The 27,722-nt window shown below is 43.6% G+C and overlaps 1 protein-coding gene across 1 annotated transcript in view; it reads left to right on the plus strand.

Moving 5' to 3' along the window:
- Window positions 1-27,722, plus strand: part of FREM1 (FRAS1 related extracellular matrix 1) — a 684,067-nt gene that overhangs the window by 114,090 nt on the left and 542,255 nt on the right. The window contains exons 4-5 of the mRNA XM_069238818.1: window positions 1,227-1,321; window positions 22,368-22,669. Coding sequence (XP_069094919.1) covers window positions 1,227-1,321; window positions 22,368-22,669 — 397 coding nt within the window. The remainder of the gene's footprint in view (window positions 1-1,226; window positions 1,322-22,367; window positions 22,670-27,722) is intronic.

The raw sequence follows: 27,722 nt of genomic DNA on the forward strand, positions 1-27,722 counted from the left end.
TCTGCTGCAAGTAAATAGATGAGGGAGCGTGAAGCAAATTCCCAAAGGAATATATCTGTCACAAACAAGGGAGAAGAACTTAGAAATAGATGATTCTCATCTCTGTGAGTCAGGACCTCATAGGGTTGTGTGAAGGCTGTGATGGAGTTGTTTGATTGCGTGAAATTATATCACTTCATAACCAACTAATAAACTTGAAAATGAAAGACAATAGGTTGGCCTATTCAACATGGGATAGTAAAGAACAAAATGTTGACCTTTATGAATGGCATGTGACAGGGAAGGAACACTGGTCAAGGCAGCAAGCACTATGGCTAGCCATTGCAGCGATAATAGCCACACAAAACATAGCGCGAACATGGGGTACAGAGTCCCCGCCCATGATACAAGATTGGGAGAGGGACCTGAACTGGTGCAGCAGCGCTGAAAAAGTAATATATGAGAGCAGGGGCTGCCCCAAGAAATGGGAGAAGATTTGGGATGGGTGGGGAGGCCTATAGAACCATGGAATGACTTGGAGCTGCCCAGGTGTGGGTGGGGGGGGCGGATGGGTCCTTGACCACACTAGACCAACAGATTGGGGAGTTGCTTGAACACTGTGTGAACCCTTCATTTTGCTATTTACAGAATTGGGTCTCTGGATGGCGGCCAATCAATGGACAGTCTAATCGTTGCTTGCTTTATTGTAGATTGGCTGTTTTATTGTTTAATAAAAAGATTTTTTTTTAAAAAGACCTTTATGAATGGCTTCCGAACACCTGTCAAATCAATATAAAATGACAAGTGTAACATCAGTGTACAATCTAGGGATATTGAAATAGTTGAAAGATTTTGTATCATTACCCACCAGCCATAAGCATTAGAAAAAGAAAAAAATATAATATCTGAATCATAGACACACCACAAGTTCAAAGTGATAAACATTATCTAGCCATGATCCATAAACACCACATACACACAAGGTTCCCCAGTGTTTACACTAGATACATATAAAGATTATGATAGGAGTAGGATACCTCATGTGACATAACCGTAGAAGGAGACCTAGTAGTTGAACCTATGTAATTGTTTGATAAACTATAAATGAAGTGAACAGGTTAGCGTCTCTGTGTAGGATAAAATTTGAATACATATATTTCTAACACTGCAGAGTGTATTTGAGTGGCCTCTTGAATAATCATGTCAAACATATACTTCACTCTATTCATTTGTTTCTTTTCCCTTAGGTGTTTGATTGTCATTTCCTTCCTGATGAAGTTAAATATATTCATAATGGCTGCCCCATTTTAGATGAAGATGAAGTTATGCTTAGGTTGTACAGGTAAGCTTGAAAGGTGAATGTTTATTTTTCCATTTATTCCTCGGGCCCTGCTGAAGAAAACAACGTTTTGATTGCCATTAGCAAATGTTCTAATTAAAGTTGTAGAATCTAATCTGAATATTTGTACACAATGTGTGTTTCCAAAAGGAAACAGGTTATGTTAATTTATTATATTAGTTTGAAGTACACAAATTCCTTTGAGGGACCCTTAACAATGATGTTCTTAGAGAGAGTTGGGGACAAAATATTGTACATTTACTTCATATATAAATATGTTCTGCGTTACTGAACGTAAAGTAAGTTCTTTGTTCCCTAAGACCTCGGGAAGTTGGCCTCACAACTGTGCTGACACACGGGGAGACTGGTGAGCATACAAAGTCTAAAGATAGCAGAGATAGCAAAGTCTAGAGACAGGCATACAGATAGATGCCTTGCTTCATTTTATATTGAATGGTATAGATGGATTGGGTGATAACTTGGACTAAAGCCAGGTTGTTCTGTGCTGCCTGATACACATGGGCAGGAGGCGATGTGCAGTGTGTGTTGTGGGGCCTTAACACACATCACTTGGTTCCCTTCACAGTGACAGATAGGGTTCTTTTGCATGTGGGTGTACATTATTTAAAGAAATGAGGCTGCCCCTTGCCTCCACCTCATTTTGTGTCATCTTTAACCATATTAAAATGCTTGAGATATTGTGCCCTAACCCCCTATAATTTTTGTAGTCTAAATATGGGCAGAGGCTTTTGCTTCTGCACAATAAAATGCTCAGTTTTTTTCAGGAATTTTAGTGCACCTGTATTTTACAACCAACCCATTTATTCACCCACGCAGACACACTGTCAATATTTGTCACAAAGCAAAATGACCTTTTTTGTTTGTAAATATGAGTTATTATGCCCATTCTCAACAGGTTATATGTGTCTCTCTTAGTGCATTTATTTACGTATGCTCAATATTCATCTGTGAACAGCAGGTATGAAAGTGGGAGCAGGGGTCTGTGTTCATTAATCTGTAGCATTGTTCATCTTCTACCGTTATTCATTTTCTTCTGCACTCCATTATTTGCATCAAAAGATTTACACACATTATTTCGAACTTACAACAAAATGAGTGACATGTTTGAATAATAATATCCCCAACCTATGGTTTCAAGATAGTAATTTTTCAATTACTAATATATTTATACTCATTAAGGGGGTCATTCTGACCCCGGCGGGCGGCGGAAGCCGCCCGCCTGGCTGGAACCGCCAAAAGACCGTACCGCGGTCAATTGACCGCAGCGGTCATTCTGACTTTCCCGCTGGGCCGGCGGGCGACCGCCAGAAGGCCGCCCGCCGGCCCAGCGGGAAAGCCCCTTCAACAATGAAGACGGCTCCGAATGGAGCCGGCGGAGTTGAAGGGGTGCGACGGGTGCAGTGGCACCCGTCGCGATTTTCAGTGTCTGCACAGTAGACACTGAAAATCTTTATGGGGCCCTGTTAGGGGGGCCCTGCACTGCCCATGCCTGTGGCATGGGCAGTGCAGGGCATGGGCAGTGCAGGGACCCCCAGGGGCCCCACGACACCCGTTCCCGCCATCCTGTTCCTGGCGGTATTTACCGCCAGGACCAGGATGGCGGGAAGGGGGTCGATGTCCCCATGGCGGTGCTGCAAGCAGCGCCGCCATGGCGGATTCCTTGGGCCAGGGGTAAACCGGCGGGAAAACCGCCGGTTGCCCTTTTCTGACCGCAGCTTTACCGCCGCGGTCAGAATGGCCCTGGAAGCACCGCCAGCCTGTTGGCGGTGCTTCCGCGGTCCCCGGCCCTGGCGGTCATGGACCGCCAGGGTCGGAATGACCCCCTAAGTCTTGTCTTTGCAAAGTATATTTAACCAGTGCAAATGTGGTCTACATAGACAAGTCTCTATTCCTGAACTGGTACTGTTATGGTACTCTAAGGATTCTTTATGGGCAACGACACGAGTTGACCGAGAAGTGTCTTTATTCTTCTTTTGGAAAAAGGGAGTTGTTTTCCCATATGTTTCAATTCCCCTCATTGGACTCAATGTATTTATACTCCCAAAGAAACCAATTGAGGGGTCTTCATTAGGAAATAGTCTGTAGTATAACCACCTCAGTGGTCATCGTATAGTCACATTCATATTATAATATCTATTTTGTTCTCTGTCTGTGTTTTCTGTAGTATGTTCAACTTCTTTACATCAGCCCATCTTGGTTTGGGTCCTGATGTGATAGACTTTTGTGTGCTAGCAGTGGCAACGGCATGTTTCAATTCCTTGGGTAACCCACAGGTTCTTTTATTTTTACTGCATTGACTCTACTTTCATTTAATAAAAATGTGAGGCAAATAAGTCTTTTTTGCTGTGTACCAGATGAAGCAACCAATTCACTGTGGGTTTAATAACAAATTGGCAATAAAAGTCCTACAGAATTCGGTCCAAAAATATTTCCAGTTATACAAATTGGGCTATTTTCCTGAGCCAGCCCAAGAAGTTGTGTTCCTTGTCACATCGGGGCAACAACTGACTGAGCATCTGGACAGTGGAGTAGCCAGTGTGGCATGGGCCGTAGTGCAGCGAAGGAAATTGATCTAATGGCTGCTGTTTGAACTGTGAAATGCAGCACTAAGTGGGGCAAATGGACCCCTCAAGTCTGTTGGACCTACGTCCGCTGCATCTTCTGCACTAATGGAAGCTAAGGCCTTGCATCTGGAAAGGACTTTAGCTCGCCTAAGAAATTTAACTGAAGTCGGTGCCAGGAAACAACTGAACCAACAGCCAGAACTATTCAAGACTCTGACTTCCAAAGCCTAATCATTGTCAGTAGGGGTAGTAAAGGAAATGAGACCTTGTAGGAACTCTACAGTATTTTTTCGGGAATAGATTGGTTTGTTCATACAACTATTATACACATGGAAAAGTGTGATTCAACTATGGAAGCATCTGCTCTCAAATTTGAGCAGTCTAGGGGTTCAGTTAACCAAAGATTCAGGGTACTTGGGAAACTACTTTGTTTCCGGCCTGCCATACTGTGATGGAGCTCTGAAAAATCATGGAAGTATCTTGGTTAAACTACAAGACACTGCATAGAACTCTTCCATTGAGAAGATAAAAAGTGGCTGATGGTGGGATTTAGCAGAAAGGAGGCAGGTAGAGACTACATACAAAAGTGAGAAGAGAAGTGTCAATACCAAGCCTAGCATGGTGCAATCTGTATGAGATATATATATACAACCGAAAATCACATACCTGCACAACAATTGCATCTTGCTTTTAAATTACTTTCTAAATTAATTTCAGTCTGCAATATGATCTGAAAGTCTGAGTAACTAACTATTTAAGAGAGTTGCCTAAAGACCAAAGTCTAATATCGCTTTACTAAGACGTGTCCTGGGTTTCCTAATAAAAGTTTACATGTGAGTTTAGGATCTAACGTTCACTTTTACCAAAACATAAGCGCTAATTACTTTCTACACTCAATATAATGTACAATGTTGCTTCTCTCAAGCTAATACCTCAGTATAATAACTGTGAGGCATATTTCAAAATAATGTAGATTTTCCTAGTAATTTATGACGGAAAGTCTTAATTTTATTAAAGACACGGAGGCGAATATTATGCGTTCTTTTCTCACTTTAATTTCAATAGCAGCAGTCAAGAAACTACAACTCCCAAGAGGATTAGCTGTTGGCTAACCAATGGGAGTAAAATAGGAACTAGAAGTGAACCAGTCGGAAGAGGACATAAACCATAGAGAGTACCCTTGACTGCAAGCAGCCCTCTTTTCTTGAACGAGTCAGTCAAATAGAATTATAAAACAAAGGGTAAATAAGTCCAACAATTGCCAAAGACAAAGAAATGGCACACAATTCTTGAACAACAGCGAAGAGCCAAGATGGCGATGGCCGTGAAAGGTGATCCGGAACGGGTTGTGATGACGCTTCCAAAGGACTCTTCTTGAAGACGGAACTGATTGAGCCAACTGCGTTATCCGGAAGCTGGAGGCAGTGCTGGAGTCGCTGGGAGGGAAAGAGAAAGTACATATTAATAAAGGTACTGAGGTGGGATAATATTCGCCTCCGTGTCTTTAATAAAATTAAGACTTTCCGTCATAAATTACTAGGAAAATCTACATTTTATGGCAAGACCGGAGGCTCTATTATGCGCGTTCAAAGCTTGTCAATAACTAGAGAAGAAGCCGTTCTAACAGGTTTACAATAAAATGTCTTAAAAACATTATCGTTTGACCAATCTGCCGACCTGAGAATGTCCTCTAAACTGGACCCAAGGGCGAAAGCCTTAGAGGCCATGGCCCCCCTGGAAGAATGCGCTCCAAATACAGAAGTATCTATTCCCGCTAGGGACATAATCCATTTAATCCAGCGGGCTAAAGTTGCTGAAGTCACTGGCTTGTGGGGTTTGCGGAAGGAGATCAACAATTGATTGGAAGAGGACGTTCTCAGGTTAACAGTTCTTTTTTCGTATTCTTTTAAACAAAGGCCCACACATAGTTTAGGTCTGTCAGGAAAGAAAGGGTAGAAAACGGAATGTAAATTGGTTTTGGTGCGTTTGGAAATGTGGAATAAAACACCTGAAGGTAAGAACTGGCGTGCAGAAACATCTAAAGACTTAATGTCCGAAGTCCTTTTAATAGAAATTAAACATAGCAACATAGAAAGCTTGGCAGAAAGCATTTTGAGGGAAAGACATGAATTATCTGGCCAGGAAAGGAAAAGATTCAGCACAAGAGAAACGTCCCAGATATGAGAATATTTGGCGGCAGGGGGTCTAGAGAGCTTGACGCCTTTCAGGAGATGGCAAATCAAGGGATGGGACCCAATAGGATTGCCATCAACGTTTGAGTGATTCATGGATATAGCGGATCTGTAAAGATTTATTGTGCGGTATGACTTCCCTAAGCCCGCCTGGGCGGCTAGGAAATTAATAATTAAATTTAGATCTGCTGAAAAGGGATTGGAACATTTTCCCAGACACCAGCTTGACCAAAGAGCCCATGCTGATTTGTAGGCTCGCCTTGTGCCGGGAGCCCAAGCGTTGTTAATGAGTTCTGAAGCTTCTGACGAAATAGCGAAGAACTGTTGGGAAGACCGGAAATGAGCCAGGCTGAGAGGGTTAAAGATTGGTCGAGAATCAGATTGTGGGGGCGACCCAGGGGATGCAGGATGAGGGATGGAAAGGTCGGGAGTAAGGTAGGGAAATCCACTGCTAGTTCGAGGAGGGGTGGTAACCAAACTTGAGATTGCCAGAAGGGAGTCAATAGGACAAGAGACGCCTTCTGACGTCTGACTTGGTTTAGGACCCTGTTGATTAGGATAAAGGGAGGGAAGGCGTAATTGAGGGATCTGGACCAGTCTTGTAGGAAAGCGTCCGTAGCTAGAGCTAACGGATCCGGACGCCAGCTGAAGAAGTTGGGAAGCTGGGTGTTGAGCCTGGATGCAAAAAGGTCTATTTGAAACGGACCCCACTTCCGTTCTATCCGACAAAAGACTGACTGGTGTAATTTCCAATCGCTGGAGTCCGAGAGGTGGCGTGAATACCAGTCTGCATTGGAGTTCAACGATCCTGGAAGATACTCGGCTATGAGGGAGAAATTGTGGGATAGGCAAAAGTCCCAGAGACTCTTGGCCAGCAGGGCTAGAGGTCTGGATCTGGTGCCTCCTAAATGGTTGATGTAACGGACCGCTGAAATATTGTCCATACGAAGCAGAATGGAGCATCTCGCTCTGTTTTTTGTGAAGCTTCTGATCGCAAAGGAGCCTGCAAGAAGCTCTAAACAATTTATGTGCAATCGGGACTCCTCTGTGGACCATGTACCGCCAGTCGATATCGAACCACAGCGTGCGCCCCAGCCTGTGAGACTTGCATCTGATTCTAACACAAGATCGGGCACAGAGGGGAAGATGGATCTGCCGTTTCAGGCCTCTAAATGGGATATCCACCATTGGATTTCCATTACGGATTCCTAGTCCAAGGAGACGAGGTCGGAAAAGGCTAAGCCCCGGCGAAGATGAAGGATCTTGAGACGCTGGAGGGCGCGGTAGTGAAGGGGTCCTGGGAAGATGGCCTGGATAGAGGAGGAGAGAAGGCCGACCACCCTTGCGAGCGTTCTGAGAGATATAGTGTCTTTTTGAAGAGTATGGATAAGTTCTTTTTTGATTGCAGAAACCTTGGAACGAGGGAGAAATAAAGCGGCCGAAACGGAATCTATTTGGAAACCTAGAAATTCTACTTGTTGAGAGGGCAAAAGAGCAAACTTTTCGTGGTTTATCAGGAAGCCGAGATCTGAGAGGAGAGAGGATGTTATTTGGAGATGCGTCAGTAAGGAGGTTTTGTTCTGGTGCATGATCAGAATGTCGTCGAGATAAATTATTAGCCTGATGCCCAAGGATCGAAGGTAGGTGACGACTGGTTTCAAAAGTTTTGTGAAGCACCAGGGTGCGGAGGATAAGCCGAAAGGAAGGGAGGAAAAATGATAAGTTTTTGAATCCCAATGGAATTGTAAAAACTTTCTGTGAGACTGATGAATAGGAATGGTCAGGTATGCGTCCTGTAAGTCTAGTCTGACTAGCCAATCGAATTGGAGCAAAATATCCCTGAGATGGATGATGGTTTCCATCTTGAAATGGCGATAGATGACAAATTGGTTGAAGGATTTCAGGTTGATTACCGGTCTCAGCTTTTTGTTCTTTTTGTGGACGAGGAAGATAGAGCTGATGAATCCGGAAGGGCCTGGAGAGCAAAGATGGATGGCATTCTTTTCTAAAAGGGATTGAACCTCTAAGGAGATTAGAGAGGACATTTCGAGAGAAAATTTTGGAAGAGGAGGAAGACAGTATTGGTGGGGAGCAGCAAGAAGTTCGATACGATATCCCTGAACAGTGGAAAGGACCCAAGGGTCTGTTGAGATTGACTTCCACTTTTGTAGAAAGAAACAAAGGCGACCTCCCACGGGAGGGCCAGAAAGTTGGCTTACCTTGATTATTTGGCGGTCTGGAGAAATGCTGGCCACGGTTGCGGAAACCCCTTGCTCTTTGTGGATAGAAGTGGGGTTTGAATTCCTGGGAATAGGCATTGAAGGAGTTGGCATAACCTCTTGAGCCTTGATTTCTGTATGTGCGGCCGGTAAAGCGGCTCCTACCTCTACCGGCCCTGGAAAAAACACGTTGGTTGAATACTTTTTTCAGGTTTTGTTGTGCCTTATCCAAAGAAGAAAAGGTTGAGACAAATCGACTAAGATCTTTGATGAAATTATCGCCAAAAAGTTTGCCATCGGCGTGGATGCCGGGGTCCCGAGTGGCCAAGTTAGCCAACTTAGGGTCCATTCTGAGTAGAAGGCCCTTGCGTCTCTCATGTATAATGGCAGAGTTCGCGTTGCCCAATAGGCAAAAGGCTCTCTGGGTCCAAAGGGAAAGATCCAGGGGATCAATCAAAAATTCTAGCCAGAGGACCTACCACGTCTAGGAGTTTGTCCTGGCACGTAGTCCAGGCTTTGTCAACTCCCTTACGGGGATCCTTACCAAAATTGGTAAAGAAAGTGATTAGTGAGTCATCAATGGTTGGCGTAACTGTAATATTGGAGTCCAACGACGGCCTGGGACATTCCGATTTTAATTTGGATCTCGTCTGTTTGTCTAAAGGAAGACGTAAGCGGGAAGCGATATAATCGCCTACGTGCTCCAGAGGAAGCCACTCTGTTGAGTTAGGATGATGGATTAGGGATGGGTCAAACATTGGAACCCCCTCAGAATCAACCACACTGGTAGAGGGGCCACCTGACGCCAGTTTAACACGTTTAGGAGAAGATGGGGAAAACGTATCGTCAGGATTGTCAGATTGAGATAAATCGTCCATGTCCTCATCATCTGTGTCCAATATTTTTGAAATTACAATCTTTTTTGGCGCATTTAAATGTTTCAATTTTGATTTACATTTTGATTGGGATGTCGTATTCTTGGTGCAAATCCCCTCCTTAGAAGGAGGCCTGGGAGGAACCAAGTCCTCGGTCTGGCGTGAGGCAAGCTCACTTTCTGCTTGAGCGCCTTGACGTGTCTTAGAGGAAAATAATTTCCGTTTTCTGCTTTCCCCCTCAGAATGGGCCATAGACTTGGACACCATGGACATAACTGAATTCTCAATATTTTTTGACATTTTGTCCATTGATGCTTTCATAGCATGTTTCACTGAGGACTGGATAAATTTATTTAAATCTTGTCTGAAAATTTCATCTTCCTCTTCAGAGGCAGATCTTGAGGGAGAACTTCCCAGTTCCATAATGATAAAGTATCTTAAGGAGAGACGAAAGTCAGAAAAAATAGTCACTGGGAATGAGCTGTAGCCAGGAAATTCGAATGTGGAGTGCTAAGGGTTAACTGGAGCAAAACGCTCCCGAAATGGTAACCAAGCTCCTCCCTGAGGCGGGGTCTAGGAGACAGTTCGGCCGAGAAGGCGTAGGCGGAGGCAGCAACACGAGCGCTGTCCTCCGTGAGAATACAGAGGGCCGTCAGGCCTTCAAGAAGAGAAACGAAGCCGTCTGGAAGGCCGGTAAGTATTCCCCGTCAGACGCGTATAACATGCAGCGCGCGCTGACGAACAGGGAAAAAGAAGTGCGCAGTGGAACGCTCAGAGGAGCGCGAGCTGCAAATGGCGGCCGAACGAAAATGAGGGGGCAGGGGGGCCAGAATAATTAAACCGCGGTGCGGCAACAGCAGAATAGCATTAGAGGCAATCAAATAACAGTTAAAACTAAGCTAGCATATAAATAAACCGTAATTAAACATGAAATGAAACAGTAAATGCTTAGAAAGGCAAAGAAGAGTACTTATCTTGACTGCGAGCAGCAAGAAAAGAGGGCTGCTTGCAGTCAAGGGTACTCTCTATGGTTTATGTCCTCTTCCGATTGGTTCACTTCTAGTTCCTGTTTTACTCCCATTGGTTAGCCAACAGCTAATCCTCTTGGGAGTTGTAGTTTCTTGACTGCTGATATTGAAATTAAAGTGAGAAAAGAACGCATAATACAGCCTCCGGTCTTGCCATAAAATTCATAAGCATGTGTCCTTGTTTTTGCTTACAAAAGTGATACACTGTTGCAAACTATATGGGGAGGGGTGTTAGCAAAAGTATATTTGAGTGCTTGAATAGTACTGATGGAGTACAACTTCAAGTACTACAGAAGTACTACTTTAAGTATTCCTAAGTGCCTTTCTGAATCGGCCCCAACTTGTTAACGTTTTTTGTAAGCGTGAAGCAAAAGTAGGTACCCCCTTGTGCAGTGCTAAATTGCGTGAGCACACTAATGCATAAACTTGGGTCTTAATCCATAATAAAAATGTCTACAATGATATTCAGGTCGAAAGTAACCCTTTTCCATATGACCTTATATTGTGAAGATACTTATATTTTTTTGTTGTAATAAAAGAAAATATGTGAAATATTACATTTTTTAGCCCAAACATGACATGAAGGTGCTGTGCTAGAAAGTTGCGCTTATGTACTTTTCTAAAATGGCGTAAACCAAAGAACTGGAGAATGATTTACACATTGAATGGAAGAACAATATATTTTGTTCACTATTATTTGATATATTTTCCAATTGTGGTTACAAATTTAAATTATTTCTGTTTCCACAAGCTTTTAATTAGTGGGGTAAATGGATTTGAAAACCATGGGTGAGGAAGAGACCATAAATATTGAGATCATATGTTCCCTTTAATTTTTCTGTGTGTCAAGGAAGGGTTTATGTAAACTACATCCGATGGTACCTACGGCAAAGGCAGACGACAACTCATGCAAGTGAGAACAGCATGCAAGTTAAGGAAACCAGTGGAATTTGCCACTCCAAGGATTTGTTTGAATATAAATACAAAAAGATGCACTTTGAATAACATTGAAAAGCATGTAATAGTCACTTTTCAGTAGGTTGCTCTGATATAATTCTATCTCACACTAAAGTGAACACATCAGCACCCACTGACAAAATGGATTGTTTACTGCTGTAGCACACCCACAACACTAAAATGTTACAAACCGACAAATTGTAATCCATTCAGAAAAGGAAAGAGTACCCTTGGGATCCATTCCTCTTTGTGATTGTTAACAAAACATTTAGGGGGGAAGTAGTGGTCCATGGGACTTGAAGTTTAAGAAAATGTTTATTGAAAATCAATCATGGACATTGTCTTGACTTGACTTGAGGGCCACCATCCCTGTGATTGTGGCCAATAGGAATAAGCTGCATTTTACGATTTACCTAATGAATATTAATTAGGCTGGTCGGATTCTGACTCAATCTGATTCTGTTTTTATGAACTGACATAATGGTGCATAGGTTAATAAAAAAAAATAAACAAATACTGGTTACAAAATTACCAGTAAATAGTATTTCTCGCACTTGGTGGAGAATAATTTTTCTGCCATTTGGTATTATTATCACCATCATTTTTAAAGGGAGACATATAGGGATGTAGGAAAACACTAATTTGCCATTTATTCCAAATTCAGTGGTGTTTGGCACATACATGTGTAGCGATCATATTTGTTAGTAATATTTTACACTCACAAAAGTCTCAAGTCTCTGAATACTTTGAGGTTTTTTGTTTCAAGAAGCAAAGGCTGAGAGATTTTCCATTGTTGCTGGGTAAGTAGGTATGTATGTGGTATTTTTATAGCACAAATCTAGCAGCGAAGGCTCCCGGACGCTGTACTGGGTGAAAATAATAGGAGATGTAGCTGCTTATTGTGTTGTATTGTGCATTTTAATGTAGTGGTCTTTAATGAAATGGGTCTTTACTTCTGTTCAAAATTGGACCAGCTCTGTGAATATGAATATGTTGTTCGCTCCTTGGTGAAAGCGATCAGGAATGGCGAGCTTGCCTACAAGTTGAGCGGTTGTGTTGGGAAGCAGGGATTAGAAGATGTTGTTTCAGATCCTTGGTGCATAGATGGAAAAGTGCTACTATATTTTTTTGTTTAATTTTTTACACTTCTCAGGCCCTGATTGTGAGTTTAGGTGCTATTTATTGCACCTGATAAATATCAATACCACAGGGGACCTTATTTATTGGGTGGGATAAATCGCATCTGTTATGAGTTGGTGGGGAATAACATGCAGTTTTTGTTGTTTAACACACCAAAATTCACATTACATAAATACAGTATGCTTTTCTCCCTTTAAATTTTGGCAGGTTTGACATGGCAACATTTAACAAAGTTTGAGGTATTTAATTAATTCATCATTATCAGACGCACTTAATACCCACCAACTTGTAATTCCGACCTGCGTGCTTTTTATGCACAGGTCAGAATATACCGACTAACTCTTAATCAGGACCTTAATTTTCAGCCTGATGATGGCCTGGCTGCAGGTGTAATGAAAGCCATCAGAGATGGTGAATTCGTCTATATGTTAAGCAGGGATGTTGGGAGGCGGGAGCTAGGGGGCTCAGTGGCCAAAAACTGCACATTCAAGCTGCCATATTTGTTATAAAAAGCATATAACCTCTTACAGGCATTTCACATTTTCAAGTTATCAGCCTATTCCTCTGCTGTGTGATGGGAACATCTACAAATGTGTGGCATGTTTTGTGCAAGTAGTGTGGGAAGGAAGGACGGATGTAAGAACATTTGCAATGGCACCAAGTTGCAGTTATTACGTTATTGTGAGGATATTGTGAGGATAAGGGTTGTGTCAATATAGTGTGTGCACTAGATGAAGGGCTCTATCTCGTGCTCTTCTCTAGCATGAATGTAGCCCAGTCCTTTGTTTTTGTCTTAAAAGTTATTTATATTTAATCCTTGCCCTAGCATTTACCTTTTTTAAATTGCGTCTATTTTATTTATTTAGTTATGTTTACCCTACCCATTTAATAATATTATTTAATATATTACCATTAACCCTACAATTATTTTATTTTTGTTTCTTCATTAACCATAACCCTAACACTAGCCCAAATTCTAAAGTAGTTTTATCTAATTTAAATTGATTTTAATGTTTCCAAACCCACAATTAATGCTAACCCTTTAACGTTAATAATTATAATTATTATAGTACAAGTGCTTACTTTTCCCTTATAGTAACAATAATCCTTATTCATTTTATGAAGTATATTATCTGAAATTATCAGAAAAAGTGTTTTACCACTGAGTACACTATAACTTTATTCTGTAAGCATAAATTTGACCCGAAACTAATAAGTGTTTCTGAGATGCCTATCCCCAGATGTTTATAGTGTGCATTTATAGTGAGGTCAGTCTAACAACAAGCATTGGCTAAGCCAATAGGTAATGCCTATGTGAGAAATATTGGCTTTGTCAATCTGTTTTAGCCATGTTGTACAGCAGCAAAGCTGCTGTACAGCAGGTAGGAAAGTCATTTAAAAAAAGCTCAACACAGCCTACAAGTAATGCCTGTCACAGGAGCACATGGTCTTGGAGTGGGAGAAGGAGGCCTCTGCGCTCAGCTCACTGATGACACAATCTAGCAGAGTCTGAGATGGTGATTAAGGCAAAAGGTGGACAAGAACTGCAAAGTTGTTTGTGTATTTATTGTTCTCGTCTCGCCTTCTTAGTACAAAAACATGGAAACCTTGGCACTTAATCCCTTACCCTATTCTAATATTAATTATTTATTCTCCAGGTCTGTTGCTTTTTTAATTGAAGTGGTAAAGTGCATTTTACAAAATTAAAATAAATATTCAAGTTATTTTGACTACGATGGGAGGGTGGAGTGAGGCAAACAACAACAACGGCAGCCATAGGGGTGGAAACGATAAGGGCAAGCAATGACAACCAGGAAACGGCTACGAGGGAAAGCAATCAAAAGTGGCTCAAACCAAGCATGAGCAATGAAAGGACACATAAAGAAATCTATCAGTACTTGGCCCATGCTCCATCCAAAGAACATACATATGAAGAAGAAGTAAACCCAGGTGACCGCTGACCAAAGAGAAGCATGGAAATGAGAGTGATGCTGAAGCTAACTAATGGTAAGTAATGGCGGGCTCTATGCTCCTTTTAAGATTTATTTTTCTTTTAAGAACAATAGACTCGCGGGGACAGCGCATTCACTGTCCAGGTGAGACCTAAAAATGCTCAAGCACAGTGCACTGTTCCTAACCAAAATTATGGTAACACCATTCGTATATCTTAGTGCCTGGAAGGTCAGAGAGAGTGTTATAATGTTGATGAGGATGTCCACCTCTGGGACGATGTTGACGTGTAGGATGCTGGCAATGTCCATGAGTAGTAGATAGTATACTTAAGAGTGGTCAGGATCTCGCTAGTCTGAATGGGCCTAATTACCGTGGGGATTTGATTGGGTTAGGAATTGTCACCCATTCCACAGGGAATTAAATGAATACCAGGAAGGTCACTTGCCCTCTTTGGGACCTCCTTTCGAGTTGGCGACACAAGGGTTTTTATGTTTTTTTAGACTAACAACAATGACAAGTCCCCTGAAGGTGAAGCTTGAATTTTTTTTTTCAAAATGCGAACATGAAAGCCACGGAAGGAGAAAAGCACTACTTGTCACGAAGCTGCAGAATTTGCAGAAATGCTGTGTACTGCAGAAGTAAAACTGAAAATACTAGGGCACTCAATAAGTGCTCCTTGCCACTAGAATGGAGTCAGCTAATTACAACCTTTCAGGTCCAACCCAAACACTATGCCCTGTCCCCGTAGAAGTGTCAGAGTGGGTCTCGACTTAAGCTGAGACATTCCACACTCAGCTGGGGTCCACACTCAGACACAACCTCCTCTTACCAGTACCTGTCCAGACTCCTCAAACAGGTGCAGACAACATCAAGGGACTCGCCACCGGTCGTAAGCGAAGCCCTTCTCTCGGTTATACCACCCACATTATCAACCATCTGCACCATTCTTGCTCATATTACAATGCACAACCGCCATCTTCTGCCCCCTGTACAATTTCGACCAGCCTTCTGCATAATACCAGTCTTTGACCCCTTTTCCCCCTGCAACGCAAGTTAAGCATGGTTATTTTGTTTTATGATGTTCTATGCCTATTACTCGCATGTGCTGTCTCTGAATTGTGAAATCTAAGAGACAAGTAACTTGTATACTGATTGCACAAAATAAGACCATGTTAACATTTGTATTTCATTTGTATGGTTACCACCTGAAGACGAACTAACTTAGCACAGTGAGAACCAAATGTATTACATGCCATCTGTCACCAGACTGTAAAAGAATAAAGGTAAAATAAAACAATTAAAAAATATATCGCTAATGTGCTATTTCGTGATTAGCAGAGACATTTTTAATCATCATATTGATAAAGATCTTTAAATCTGACGCCGGAGTAATGAGAGGAAGTAGGTGCTAGAAGTGGTGAAGTGATAGGCCAGTATAAAGGTATATCCATATTTTTTGATTGGCTTTAATACGTATGGCTTTTAAGAAAATGTAGCAAAATGTGCTAAAAAACACCATTTGACACAATTTTTTACGTTTTACTGAGAAAATCCCAAAATGAATGTGCAGGATCAAGATTGTCTAAAACGCCAGGAATGCATTTGGCTAGTTCATGAGTGTGCCTTCAGAATCTCTGGCTTTTTAGCCAATTTGCATAAAAATCTTGCTAAAAAATACACGTTTTCATTCCCATATAAACCACTTTTTCTGCATAGACAACGCCCCCCAAGCACCTTAGGTGAAAGTTAAAATCTCTTACTATGTCTTGTCACTCAAGTGCAATTGATATTTACCACAACGACTTTCAATGTTCAGCAGCACTGTTTTGAGTAGCGTTTTCCGTTCTGCTACCTTGGACGTTCAACACCTCCCTACAAAAATCTGCCTTAAACACATGCTGCTGCATGTTGGAATGATTTGAATTATGTGGCATAATGCAGCACATTTTGTATAAGTATCAGTTCATTATGCTGTCATTTTCACACGTTAACACTGTCCGAACCAAGTATTCACCTTATTAATGCTAGTTTGACTCCCAAATACAGCATTGTGTAACTGACAGGTGATCACTCAACTTTTGCAAAGTGCCTTTAGCTGCACAGCAACAAAAATCACCAGATTCTTAGAAACTTTTGACCCGTTTGAGATAGGAACACCTTTTGTGTTAAAATATGCACATTATGCAGCAGATGATGGATAATGTGGCAAATACAGCAAATTCACAATTATGTGAAACACGTTGCTGTTGCAGAATCGCATGATTCCAGTGGCCCTAATTATGTGGTTAAAGAGGTTGCTTCTAGTTTGGGTAGCTGAAATGTGAGGCACTTGGGTGCATATTTATACTCTGCTTGCGCCATTTTAGCTTCAAAAATATTGACGCTAAAACGGTGCTGAGCTAACTCCATATTTATATTTTGACGCTAGACCCGCTTAGCGTCAAAATATTGGAGTCATCACCATTGTGTGGATGCGGCAAACTACCTTACACTAATTAGATGCAGGTAGGCTTTCCCATCCACTATATGACGCTAACCCCCTACCGCTATATGTATACTCCTGCGCAGAAATGACGCGCACGGAGTAGGCGGACACAAATAATGGTGCTATGCCTGCTTAGCGCCATTATTTAATGCCTGGGTCAGACCAGGCGTTAGGGTACCTGTGGACCCATTTCCATGGCCAAACACCATGGAATAGGCCCCCAAAAGCCCACCCCAAGCCCCAGGAACACCCACACCCACACCAGAGGGACACCACAGGATGGGAAACCCTATCCTGGGTAAGTATTGGTAAGTATATATTTTTTTTTTAGGGTGTGCCATTGGGGGCCCCTGACATGGGGTCCACTGCCTGGCACTGCGTCGTATGGCCTTGCCCAGGGGACCCTGGCCCCCTGTGCTGGCCATTGGAGTGGTGGGCATGACTCCTGTCTTTACTAAGAAAGAAGTCATATTTGGGTGCTAGTGCCTCAGAAAATGACGCTAGGCTGGTTAGCTGCATATTTTTTGCGGCTAACCGCTAGCGTAATTTCTGTCCCGCTAGTGCCTTTTTCTCTACTGCCATCACCCCCAGCTAGCATATTTTTCTTAGACGCTAGCCATTGCTTAGCCCCTGCATGCGCCATTCCATAGATATGGGGCCCAGCTGCCGCTATGGAATGGCCATAGATATGGGGCCCAGCTGCCGCTATGGAATGGTGCTAGCAGGCACTAAGGATATTGACGCAAAACTGTGTTAGAGCAGTTTTGTGTAAAAAACTATAAATATGCACCTAGGGGGCATATTTTTAAGTCCCTAGCGCCACCTTGCGTCACATTAGCATTATTTGTTTGACGATAATGTGGCCCAACGAGGCCAAAATCCTTGCGCCATATTTACAAAGTGGTGCATTGCATTCATTGCGCCATTTTGTAACTCTTTGCGCTACATTATGCCTGCTCCAGGCATAATGTACGCAAAGAGGGCGTTCCCCCGTTAGGGGGTGGGGCCCAAAAAATGGCGCAAGGAAATCTAACTGATTTCGTTGCGTAATTTTTTACGGCACTTTTTATGCCTACTCAGAGTAGGCATTAAAAGGGTCCTTCCATTATTTATAATGTACCCCTATGTACTCTGCAGGAGTAGCGACAATATTTTGGCACTACTCCTGCAGAGTTCATTAATAGCGTCAATAAAAATGACGCTATTGCCCCTATCCTGCGCCATGGTGCGCCATATTTTAGGTACGGCACACACATGGGGGCGGTAGAGAGGCGCAAGGAAAGTGGTGCTGCACTAGCTGCAGAACCAGTTTTCATAAATATGCCCCTCGGTTTGATTTAGGAAGGATTTTTCAATGGATAGGTGATAATTCCGTACCTGCAATAGGTATTACTTATGCCAGCATAATTTACACTTTGTTTACCAAGGTGTAGGAACAGCCATAAGTCTATGAAATATGAGTGCATAATGTACTGAAATGCGTGTGTGTGGATGGGTGGGGATGTGGGGGTGTACATGAGTGTGTGTCAATTCTTGATGAAAATACATTTAGATGTAACTTAGTAGATATTAACAAACAAGTGCAAATGTAAACGCATTTCCCACTCTACAGCACATACAAGCTACATCTTAATGATCGACGAGTACTACTGCTGTGTGTGTGACAGGTCACCAATGACATCAGATTTCAAAGAAAGGAATGCGTGTAAGTTGAAGGAGCACGTCAGGAACAAATATTTTAACAGACAAGAAAAAGAAAAAACATTGGAAATATAAAAGACAAATATTTCCATTAGCCTAGCCTAAAACAAACATATAATACTTCCTGATTTGTGGTCTCTCAATTCACAATGAAAGTTGCTTCTCTAGGATAATTTACAGCTTTCATGGAATTCACAAGTAAATTCAGAAGCTCTCTTGGGGAGCTGCAAGTGCCATGGGCTTCCAGAAGTACTCACTTTTACAAATATTTACACATTGAGAAATGTAGTAAGTGCAGTTTTCCGAATAGAAAAAAACCTCTTCGTTTATACCCTCTTCAATGTTGGGGGTACTTTTTCCCTGCTGAGAAACTAGCTGCAAAGCTTTTTGGGTTCCCCATGCCTTGTGGGTGTTCACCAACTTTACCAGCAGTCCCCATCGTGGAACACAGGCAACCTCCTCCTGGGAGATTTAGGGGGTCATTCTGACTTCGGTGGGCGGCGGAGGCCGCCCGCCAAAGTTCCCCCGACAGAATACCGCAGCGCGGTCAAAAGACCGCTGCGGTAATTCTGAGTTTCCCGCTGGGCCGGCGGGCAACCGCCAGAAGACCGCTCGCCCGCCCAGCGGGAAACCCCCTTCCACGAGGATGCCGGCTCCGAATGGAGCCGGCGGAGTGGAAAGGGTGCGACGGGTGCAGTTGCACCCGTCGCGATTTTCAGTGTCTGCTATGCAGACACTGAAAATCTTTGTGGGGCCCTGTTACGGGCCCCCTGCAGTGCCCATGCCATTGGCATGGGCACTGCAGGGGCCCCCAGGGGCCCCACGACACCCGTTCCCGCCAGCAAGGTTCTGGCGGTCAAAACCGCCAGAACCAGGCTGGCAGGAAGGGGGTCGGAATCCCCATGGCGGCGCTGCCTGCAGCGCCGCCATGGAGGATTCCTCAGGCCAGGGGAAAACCAGCAGGAAACCGCCGGTTTCCCTTTTCTGACCGTGGCTTTACCGCTGCGGTCAGAATTGGCCTGGGTGCACCGCCAGCCTGTTGGCGGTGCATCCGCGGTCCCCGGCCCTGGCGGTCTATGACCGCCAGGGTCGGAATGACCCCCTTACTCACGTAAAATGTCACTGTATTTCTGTAATTTCTCATGTGAGTAAACCTGTTTTCGAGTGCAAATTCATATTTTGTGAATGATCAACGTAATTTTGCACTCATAATTGCTGCTACATTTGTGCAAATAGTTTTGTAAATCCGACAGATGAGGTGAGTCCAGTGCTTAATTTGAGCCAATGGTTTCCGGTGCAAGGCACTTGCACTTATTTTTGAGGACCGGCTTTTATTTTTCTGCCTCAATTATTTACTGCAAGCAAAAGACACATATGGGAAAGAAAGGAGAAAGCGAAAAACGAAAAAGCGTCATAAAGGGAGAAAGCAGAAAGCAGCAAGACTGAGCTGAAGGCGCAGGCAGAGGCCCGAGATGGCTTTTGGAGTACGCTGTCTCAGTATTCTGTGTTCACACATTCAGGGCCAGATTTAGATGAAAATGACGGTGCGCATTGCTACACCAAATTTGCGGGCATCGAGCACCGTCATTTTCAAAACGCAGGGATGTGGCGTATTTACAATAATACGGTGCACCCCTGTGTTTCCCCTTGCACCGGTGCAAAATTTGCTGCCGCGTGACAACGCAACCACACTTGCACCATAGTGCAAGGATGGCTGCATTGAGGGGGAGATTGTTTTTGTGCAGGAAGGGACATCTTCCTCCACAAACACAATCTTCAATGGTGATTGCTCTTTCTATGTGTGCTGAAAAATGCAGCACATAGCATTTCCCTTGTTCTGCCACTCTAACGCCACCCCTGGGCTGGCTTTAGATTTTGGAGCTGCCTCAGGTTTATGAAAACTCATAAATCTGGGGTAGTGTCAAAATGCAATGGGTGTTGCTGTGGCATGCCCACAGCAACACCCATTGCACGCCCCTTCCGCTCAAAGTGCTGCGTGTTAAAGGGCCGTATTTACAAGGTGGCATTAAGCCACAAAAGTGGCTCAATGCCACCTTGAAAATACGGTGCAGTACATAGCGCCACCGGAGCATCACTAAAAGTGACGCTCCGGTGGTGCTAGGGGCTCTTAAATATGCCCCGTAATTGTAGCTGCTGTGTGTTTCAGAGGAGGGCTTTGGGCATTGGGACGTTTTTATTTACAAATTAAGCACTGGGTGAATCATGTCCAAATACATAATATGAAGAATAAATGCAATATCTGAGACCACAGAGCACACTAATTCCACTGATGTGTGAGTGGCGGACTGTGGTTCATCTGACGTCTCCTTAATAGTGGGCATTAAAATAAATATGACATTATAGTGCCCACTTTACTAAGCTATTTTCACACATAAGTTCAGTAGGAGTGCAAGTATATGTATTGTGAAGACAAAGTCACAGTTGTGAGTCGTAAGGTTTAGGATTGGCAAACATTTTCCCAAACAAATGATAGTTGCAAACATGGTATCCCACCTCTGTGGTGGAATTACCACATTCTAAAATGTAGGTGGTCATACCTGTAAAGGTAGGTGAAACCCCCTACTAGCAAGTTTGTGGGCATTGGGTATTTATGTACCTCTTGCAGATTCTTTCAAATCTTAAAAATGCCTTCTAATGTACACCTGTCAAGGGTAGAGACTGCATTGTACTGTATTATATTACACCGTAGTTGCATTTATATAGTGCTAAAGAGACATTTAAGGATGGCTAGCTCACAACTACATGACAGTGCTTTGGATGCGATAGCCCCTTTCTGTCATTTGGGCCATAAAGTATGTGCTACTGTTTGTGAGGAACGGACATGTGCTCTTATTAAGGTTGTCACTCTTATTATGTGTTAGTTTCAAGCGAAAAGGTCAGAGGAACTTGGGTTCCGGCTCACTGTGCTACTGGAACCAAGCCCATAACAAGGGTGAAACCAGTCCTGGATTGCTTGTGTTCTGGTTCTGGGAGGACCTGGTAGTTTGAGCTGGACTGTACCTAAGAAGAACAAAGTCAAGACTGATCTTCATATGGCTGGGTCTAAACTGAGGTGGCATGGTGGGTGTAAAACAATGGATTGGGATGCTGCCCGACTGATTGCCAGTGGTTGAGATTAATTCAAGCATTACATACATCACATTGTTGTTTTTGTATTTAATGCCCTAAGTGCGCATGATATGCCCAGATGTGGGTCCTGGGCTCACTGTACCACTGGAACCAACCTATACCCGGCTGAAGAGCCTATAGCAAGTGCAACACCAGTCCTGGGTTGCTTGTGTTCCAGTTTAGGGAGGACCAGGCATGTCAGTTTGGGGAGGACTGTTCCCATGAGGAACAGAGCCAAGACTGATTTGCATATGGCTGGGTCCAAACTGAGGAGGTATGGTGGGCGAAAAACGATAGGTTGGGATGCGACTGAGCGATTGCTGGTAGTTGGGATAAATTCAATACCATTCATCCACTTGTTGTTTTTGCATTTGTCTCAGATTATAGCTACGATTCTCCCTGATATGAACTGTCTGGTTAGGAGTTCTTCATACTGTAGGATTTTGTTACTCAACAGCTGATTTACAACAAGACATTGACAAGACTTAGCAATTTCCCAAAATCGCATAGCAATTATAATGTGATAATTTACTTGAATGTGCAGGTCACTGTGAAGAGAAGAGAAGAATTTTACTTGTATGACTATCTGTTAATAATTAAGATACCTTGCAAAGAAAAGGTTGACTGGATTGGCATCTGAGTATCTTAATGGCCAAACACCTAAATAATGTAATTCTAGTAGTTTCAATAGATATTGTTGCAAATAATATTTGAAAGTGTGATACTACTTAAGCAATATATTTTTTTATAACATTTAATCAAGTGCATCTATTTTGTGGTTCCAGGTTTACAGAGACAGAGACATTCACAGAAACCTTTCCTCTGAGAGTGAAGCTACTTGAACCTGACTGCAATATTATAACACCGGGCTCAAAGCCTCTGGAAGTCCATGAATTCTATGGCCTTTCTAACGAGATTGATAAAAATGTGCTGCGTATCCAGTACGACAAGACACAAACTCTGGAATGTGCCATCAGACTAACCTCCTTGGAAACATTTGTGCCAGCTCATGGGCAGGTTGTCATTGGAGAGCCTGAAAAAGATGAACCACGTGGTGATCAACCTCACAGTTTTTTTCCCAGATCCAGTAAGACATGTTTTACTTCAGTTATGAGTATTAGAAGGATGTCTGGAAATCCAACTGAACATGAATGTAATGCAGTGTAAACACGTTTTAGTTATGTGTATGTATGACAAGGTTAACTGATATTCTGGTACATAGTATGACAAGGAACAATATCTATGAAGATACTCTAAAGAAGTTTGTTAGTCAATGTATATACAGTTCAGTGCACCTTGATTATACATTGTCCCTGCTATACTTAGTGCACTTTTCACCTATGATATGGCTACTCCAAGAGATAAACACATATATTATTCCATAAAACAAATGAAGTGTTTAAAGTACAGAGGAAACTTTTTTGAAATGTCACTATTGTGACAAGTTATGAGTTTTGTATTCTGCAATTTGTTTAGCTATTTGTGAATCATGACTAAATCATACTGTACATAGTTTTCACAGCACATATGCATAGCTAAGGGTGACATGATTACAACTACTGGCCAATGTAACTCAATGGGAGCAAACCACAGACGCACAAAATTTCATAACATTTGTTGGGGCATGTTTAACACTGGGAAAATGACAGAATCTTGAGGGCCTTGGAAGGACGGGAGGCTGAGGGCCACTTCTGTCTGTTGGAGATTATTTTTAGATCAATGTCAAAAGGAGCCTCTATTGAAGTGAGGTAGAGGACAGCATGGACGTCAATTGACCAAAATACCAAGGGAAGCGGATGTGATATCACCTGCCCTTTGTCCTCAGATGATGTCACAGGTAGTGACATCATAAGACATTTGGCCTGGTGCCTTCACAGGAACAGGCGCATTTGACATGTGGCTTGTTACCTCAAGCAAAATGGTGGCAATTTCTCTAGCAGATATAAGTGAAATACTCTATAAACAAACATTTGCTACTCAATCCCATTGAAAATACTGCTATGCAAATGATCAATACTGCAGTGCTGTGTGAGTTTGCAATGACGGAAACCTTTTGACTCGATGGACTATGTAGAACTGTTACGTAAGTGTTAGAGTGTAGTGAAGTGAATGCAGGTTTAGAATGTTGAGTTTGCGGTTACACGCAGACAAATAAAGATGTGTTATTCACAGCTCTGTGTGGTGTAGTCATTAGTGGGTACCCAGACTAGGGAAGAAACTACAACTGGTGACAAAATAGGGGATAAGTAAACGAAGATCAACAGTGCTCTCCCAGTGAGTTTGCCGTTGTCCAAACAAATTGCTTGAGCGTGCCACCTGTGCCTCTGTTGAAGTACAGAATCAACATTTGGCGTATGTGGAGTCAAAGCGCAACTCCAGACAGCCAGAACCATTTGAAGATAAAGAAAGCTTCACTGAGAAGTCTACATATCGTTGGCCAAAACCCTGCTGGTAGATTCGTAAAGAGGGGTACTACGCTACTACCCCTATCTAAAGCAATACATCATATGGAGTGATAATGCTAAAGGCAGATACAAGAAGGTTTTGAAATCACAACAAATAGTTACAGAAAAATGCCAGATAACTCTGCGATTAGAAGCGCTGCGAGGAAGTGATCAACTAGGTGTCATACAGTACAAAGAAATGCCTAACAGCAAAGTGATCCAGAACCAATTAAAGAGAGTCATCATACCACAGTTTTGGGTGAAATGGCCCAAAAAGCAGTGCGTGCGGTTGTGCTTACAGAGTCGTCCATAGCTGTAGCAGCATACTACCAAAGCTGCAGGGAGGTGACTCAGAACAACTGTAGAGGTCTCTGGAAAAGTCAAGGGCTTCAGTGGAGATCAAGTAAGGGGTCACAGTTCCACAGACTGCCCAAGAAGACTTAGAGGCCAGCACATCACAGAGCTTTAGAGCTGGCATGAATTAACTGGGTCTTACTGGACAGCAGACAGTATTGGAAAGAACTTCATTCTCAGTGTTAACCAATCCCGTAAATTGTTATAATGCCTCCTTCCTGAAACCATCACCACCATTCGATACAGCCAAAAATCGGAATATTGCCAACAGATGGACTTCTTGGATAGAGACATTGGATGATTTCATTGATGCGCTAGATGAAACACATTGTCGGAAGCTGGCCTGGTGCGTGGTGAGCACCTATGGTGTTATCACCTTATACCAGGTATCCCCTATTAGTGAAGTTTAGGCATTGTCTGGGAAGCCAGGGCTCTCTAGAGGCAGCTGTGGATGAGCAGCCAAAACTTATCTAGGAGACCTGCAAAGCTTATGCAGTACCATAATAGTCACACAGTACTTACACACATGAAAGAACAACATAGTGTTACAAAAATAAAGGTACTTCGTTATAGTAACACAAATACTAAAATACTTTAGAGGCAATATCCCAACTGGAGGTAAGTATACACTCTATTACATACACATTAGAAATCCGTAATTAGGATAGAAAGCAATAGGCATTGATAAAAGCAATAGCAAATAGTGAGGGCCCTAGGGGAGGGCCAAATCATATACTAAACAAGCGTTTGCAATGCAACGGGTCTCGCATTTCTACGAGTTAGAGCTATTAGCAGTTAGAAAATCTCAACCGGACTTTTCTTGCCCCATTAAATGGAAAAAAAAGAGCACGATCACGCTGCTACAGTTCACTCGTAGTGAAACCTATTGGCAAAAGTGCAATTATCTACATAACCGTCAAAAGTGCAATTAACTATGTAGCAGGGTCGATGTCATGGAAAGCGCACTGCGAAAAAAGATAAAAAAGTAGTCCACAAACCGGACGGAAAACAGCGAGCCTCGCACGTTTTCAGTACTTGGTCGCTGCGCTCGAGGAGGGCTAACCATCGGAAAAGGCATGACGTATGCATGCCTTCCACTAATGAAAGCAAGCAGATATTAACAGGCAAGCCTACGAACCAATGAAAAACACTGGCGTGACATGGACGGGGCTCCGAGCCCTTTTCTAACTACTAAAGCGTCTCGCAAGCGAAACACAGGCGCAAACGCATGCAATGCAGTCTCGACCCTAAAAAGGGAAATGTGAAAGGCAGCCCCCCACTCAAGCAAGTGGAATCTGTAGAGGCAAGCTGGAGGAACTAGGAACCCCAAGAGGTGAGTACCAGAGTGACCCCCAGCGATCAGGAGAGCAGAGGTATCTACCTTGTTGCCCCCAAAACCAACAGGAGGACTTTGGAAATGGATTGTGCAAGACTAAGACAAGACTGGAAGCACCCAAAGGTGGATCCTGACAGAAGAGGAACTGCAAAAGAAGAGGACCAAGTCCAGTTCATGATGGAGTGTCCTATTGTGGCAGGAGCCACTACCTACTGTTCTGTGGATGCAGGACCAGGTCGACGGTGGACGAAGAAGGTAAGCAGTGCAGCACATGAGCAGAACAAGAGTTCCAGGAATAATGCAAGTGATGTCCCACATCGGCAGTCATAATGCACTCGATCAGTGGTGTTGGAGTACCACCAACAAGCCTTGGCAAATGCAAGAATTAGAGAAAAGGTTTTGCAAGGCTGAAGAGCACCAGCAAGGAGAATAGTCTGGGGTGACCTCAGCAGCTTGGAGAGTCACAAGAAGAGGAGGCAGCCCCCGCAAGCAACCCACTGGCAGCAGGCACAGGAGTCGCAGTGAGGCCCACTCAGCACACCTGGAGGAGTGTCCCATGTTGCTGAGCAGCAGGCAGGAGACTGTGCATCACAAGGAGAAGTGCTGTGGGCCGGGGCTACACGGAGCCTGAAGATTACATGGAGGAGGAAGAAACAACACTTGGTAGCTGCAAGAGTTGCGGTGCACAGGGGTACTGCCCTACAAGGAGAGGCAAGGGCTTACTGTCTCCAAATTAGACAGCTGGTGCAGAGGACCAAGGGGACCACTCCAGATAGCCACCTGTGATGCAGGATCCAGGCAGCTCCAGAGGAGAGAAGCTCCACGCAGCTGGTCGTCATTGCAGTTGGTGCCTGTGGATGCGGGGGAGTGACTCCTTCACTCCAAGGGAGATTCCTTCTTACTTCTTGTGCAGGCTGAATACTCCTCCCTTCAGAAGATGCACAGCCAGAAAATGTTTGCAGTTGCTGGAAAGAGCTGGCGAAACAATGTTGAAGTTGCATATTGTCAGTTCCTGGAGGGTCCAGTTGCAGCCGCAATGGCCAGAAGGTGAAGTAAACAATGCAGAGGAGTCCTGCTGGAATTTTGCATGTCGAATCTGTTGACCCTCCCAAGAGGGGGATACCCTAAATTGCCCAATAAGGGGGATTGGTCACCTAGAAGGCTGACCACCTATCAGGAGGGGGCTGTGACGTCACCTACATGACCTGGCCACTCAGATGCTCCCAGGGGCTTCAGCCCACCTTGGATTCAAGATGGCAGAATAAAGTGACCACCTGGAGGAACTCTGGGCACCACCCCTGGGGTGGTGATGGACAGGGGAGTGGTCACTCCCCTTTCCATTGTCCAGTTTTGTGCCAGAGCAGGTGACTGGGGGTCTCTGGACTGGTGCGAACCGGTTTATGCAAGGGGGCACCAAATGTGCCCTTCAAAGCATAGAGGTGGCTTAGGGAGGCTACCCCTCCCAAGCCATGTAACACCTATTTCCAAGGGAGAGGGTGTTACCTTCCTCTCCCACAGGAAATCCTTTGTTCTGCCTTCCTCTGCCTGAGCTGGTCAAGCAGCAGGAGGGCAGAAACCTGTCTTAGGGGTGGCAGCAGCGCGGGCTGCCTGGAAAACCCCAGATTACTAGTGAGAGCAATGCTGGGGGTCCTCTGAGGAGCCCCCAGAGTGCATGTAATCCTATAACCAAAACTGGCAACAGTATTTGTAAGGAAATGCCTCCTTGGCATGGTTACCCCCTGACTTTTTGCCTTTGCTGATGCTATGTTTTGAATTGAAAGTGTGCTGAGGCCTGCTTACCAGGCCCCAGCACCAGTGTTCTTTCCCTAACCTGTACTTTTGTTTTCACAATTGGCACACCCTGGCATCCAGGTAAGTCCCTTGTAACTGGTACCCCTGGTACCAAGGGCCCTGATGCCAGGGAAGGTCTCTAAGGGCTGCAGCTTATCTTATGCCACCCTGGGGACCCCTCACTCAGCACAGACACACTGCTTGCCAGCTTGTGT

The sequence above is a fragment of the Pleurodeles waltl genome, chromosome 1_2 (genome assembly GCF_031143425.1).
Source record: "Pleurodeles waltl isolate 20211129_DDA chromosome 1_2, aPleWal1.hap1.20221129, whole genome shotgun sequence".
Lineage (NCBI taxonomy): Eukaryota > Metazoa > Chordata > Amphibia > Caudata > Salamandridae > Pleurodeles > Pleurodeles waltl.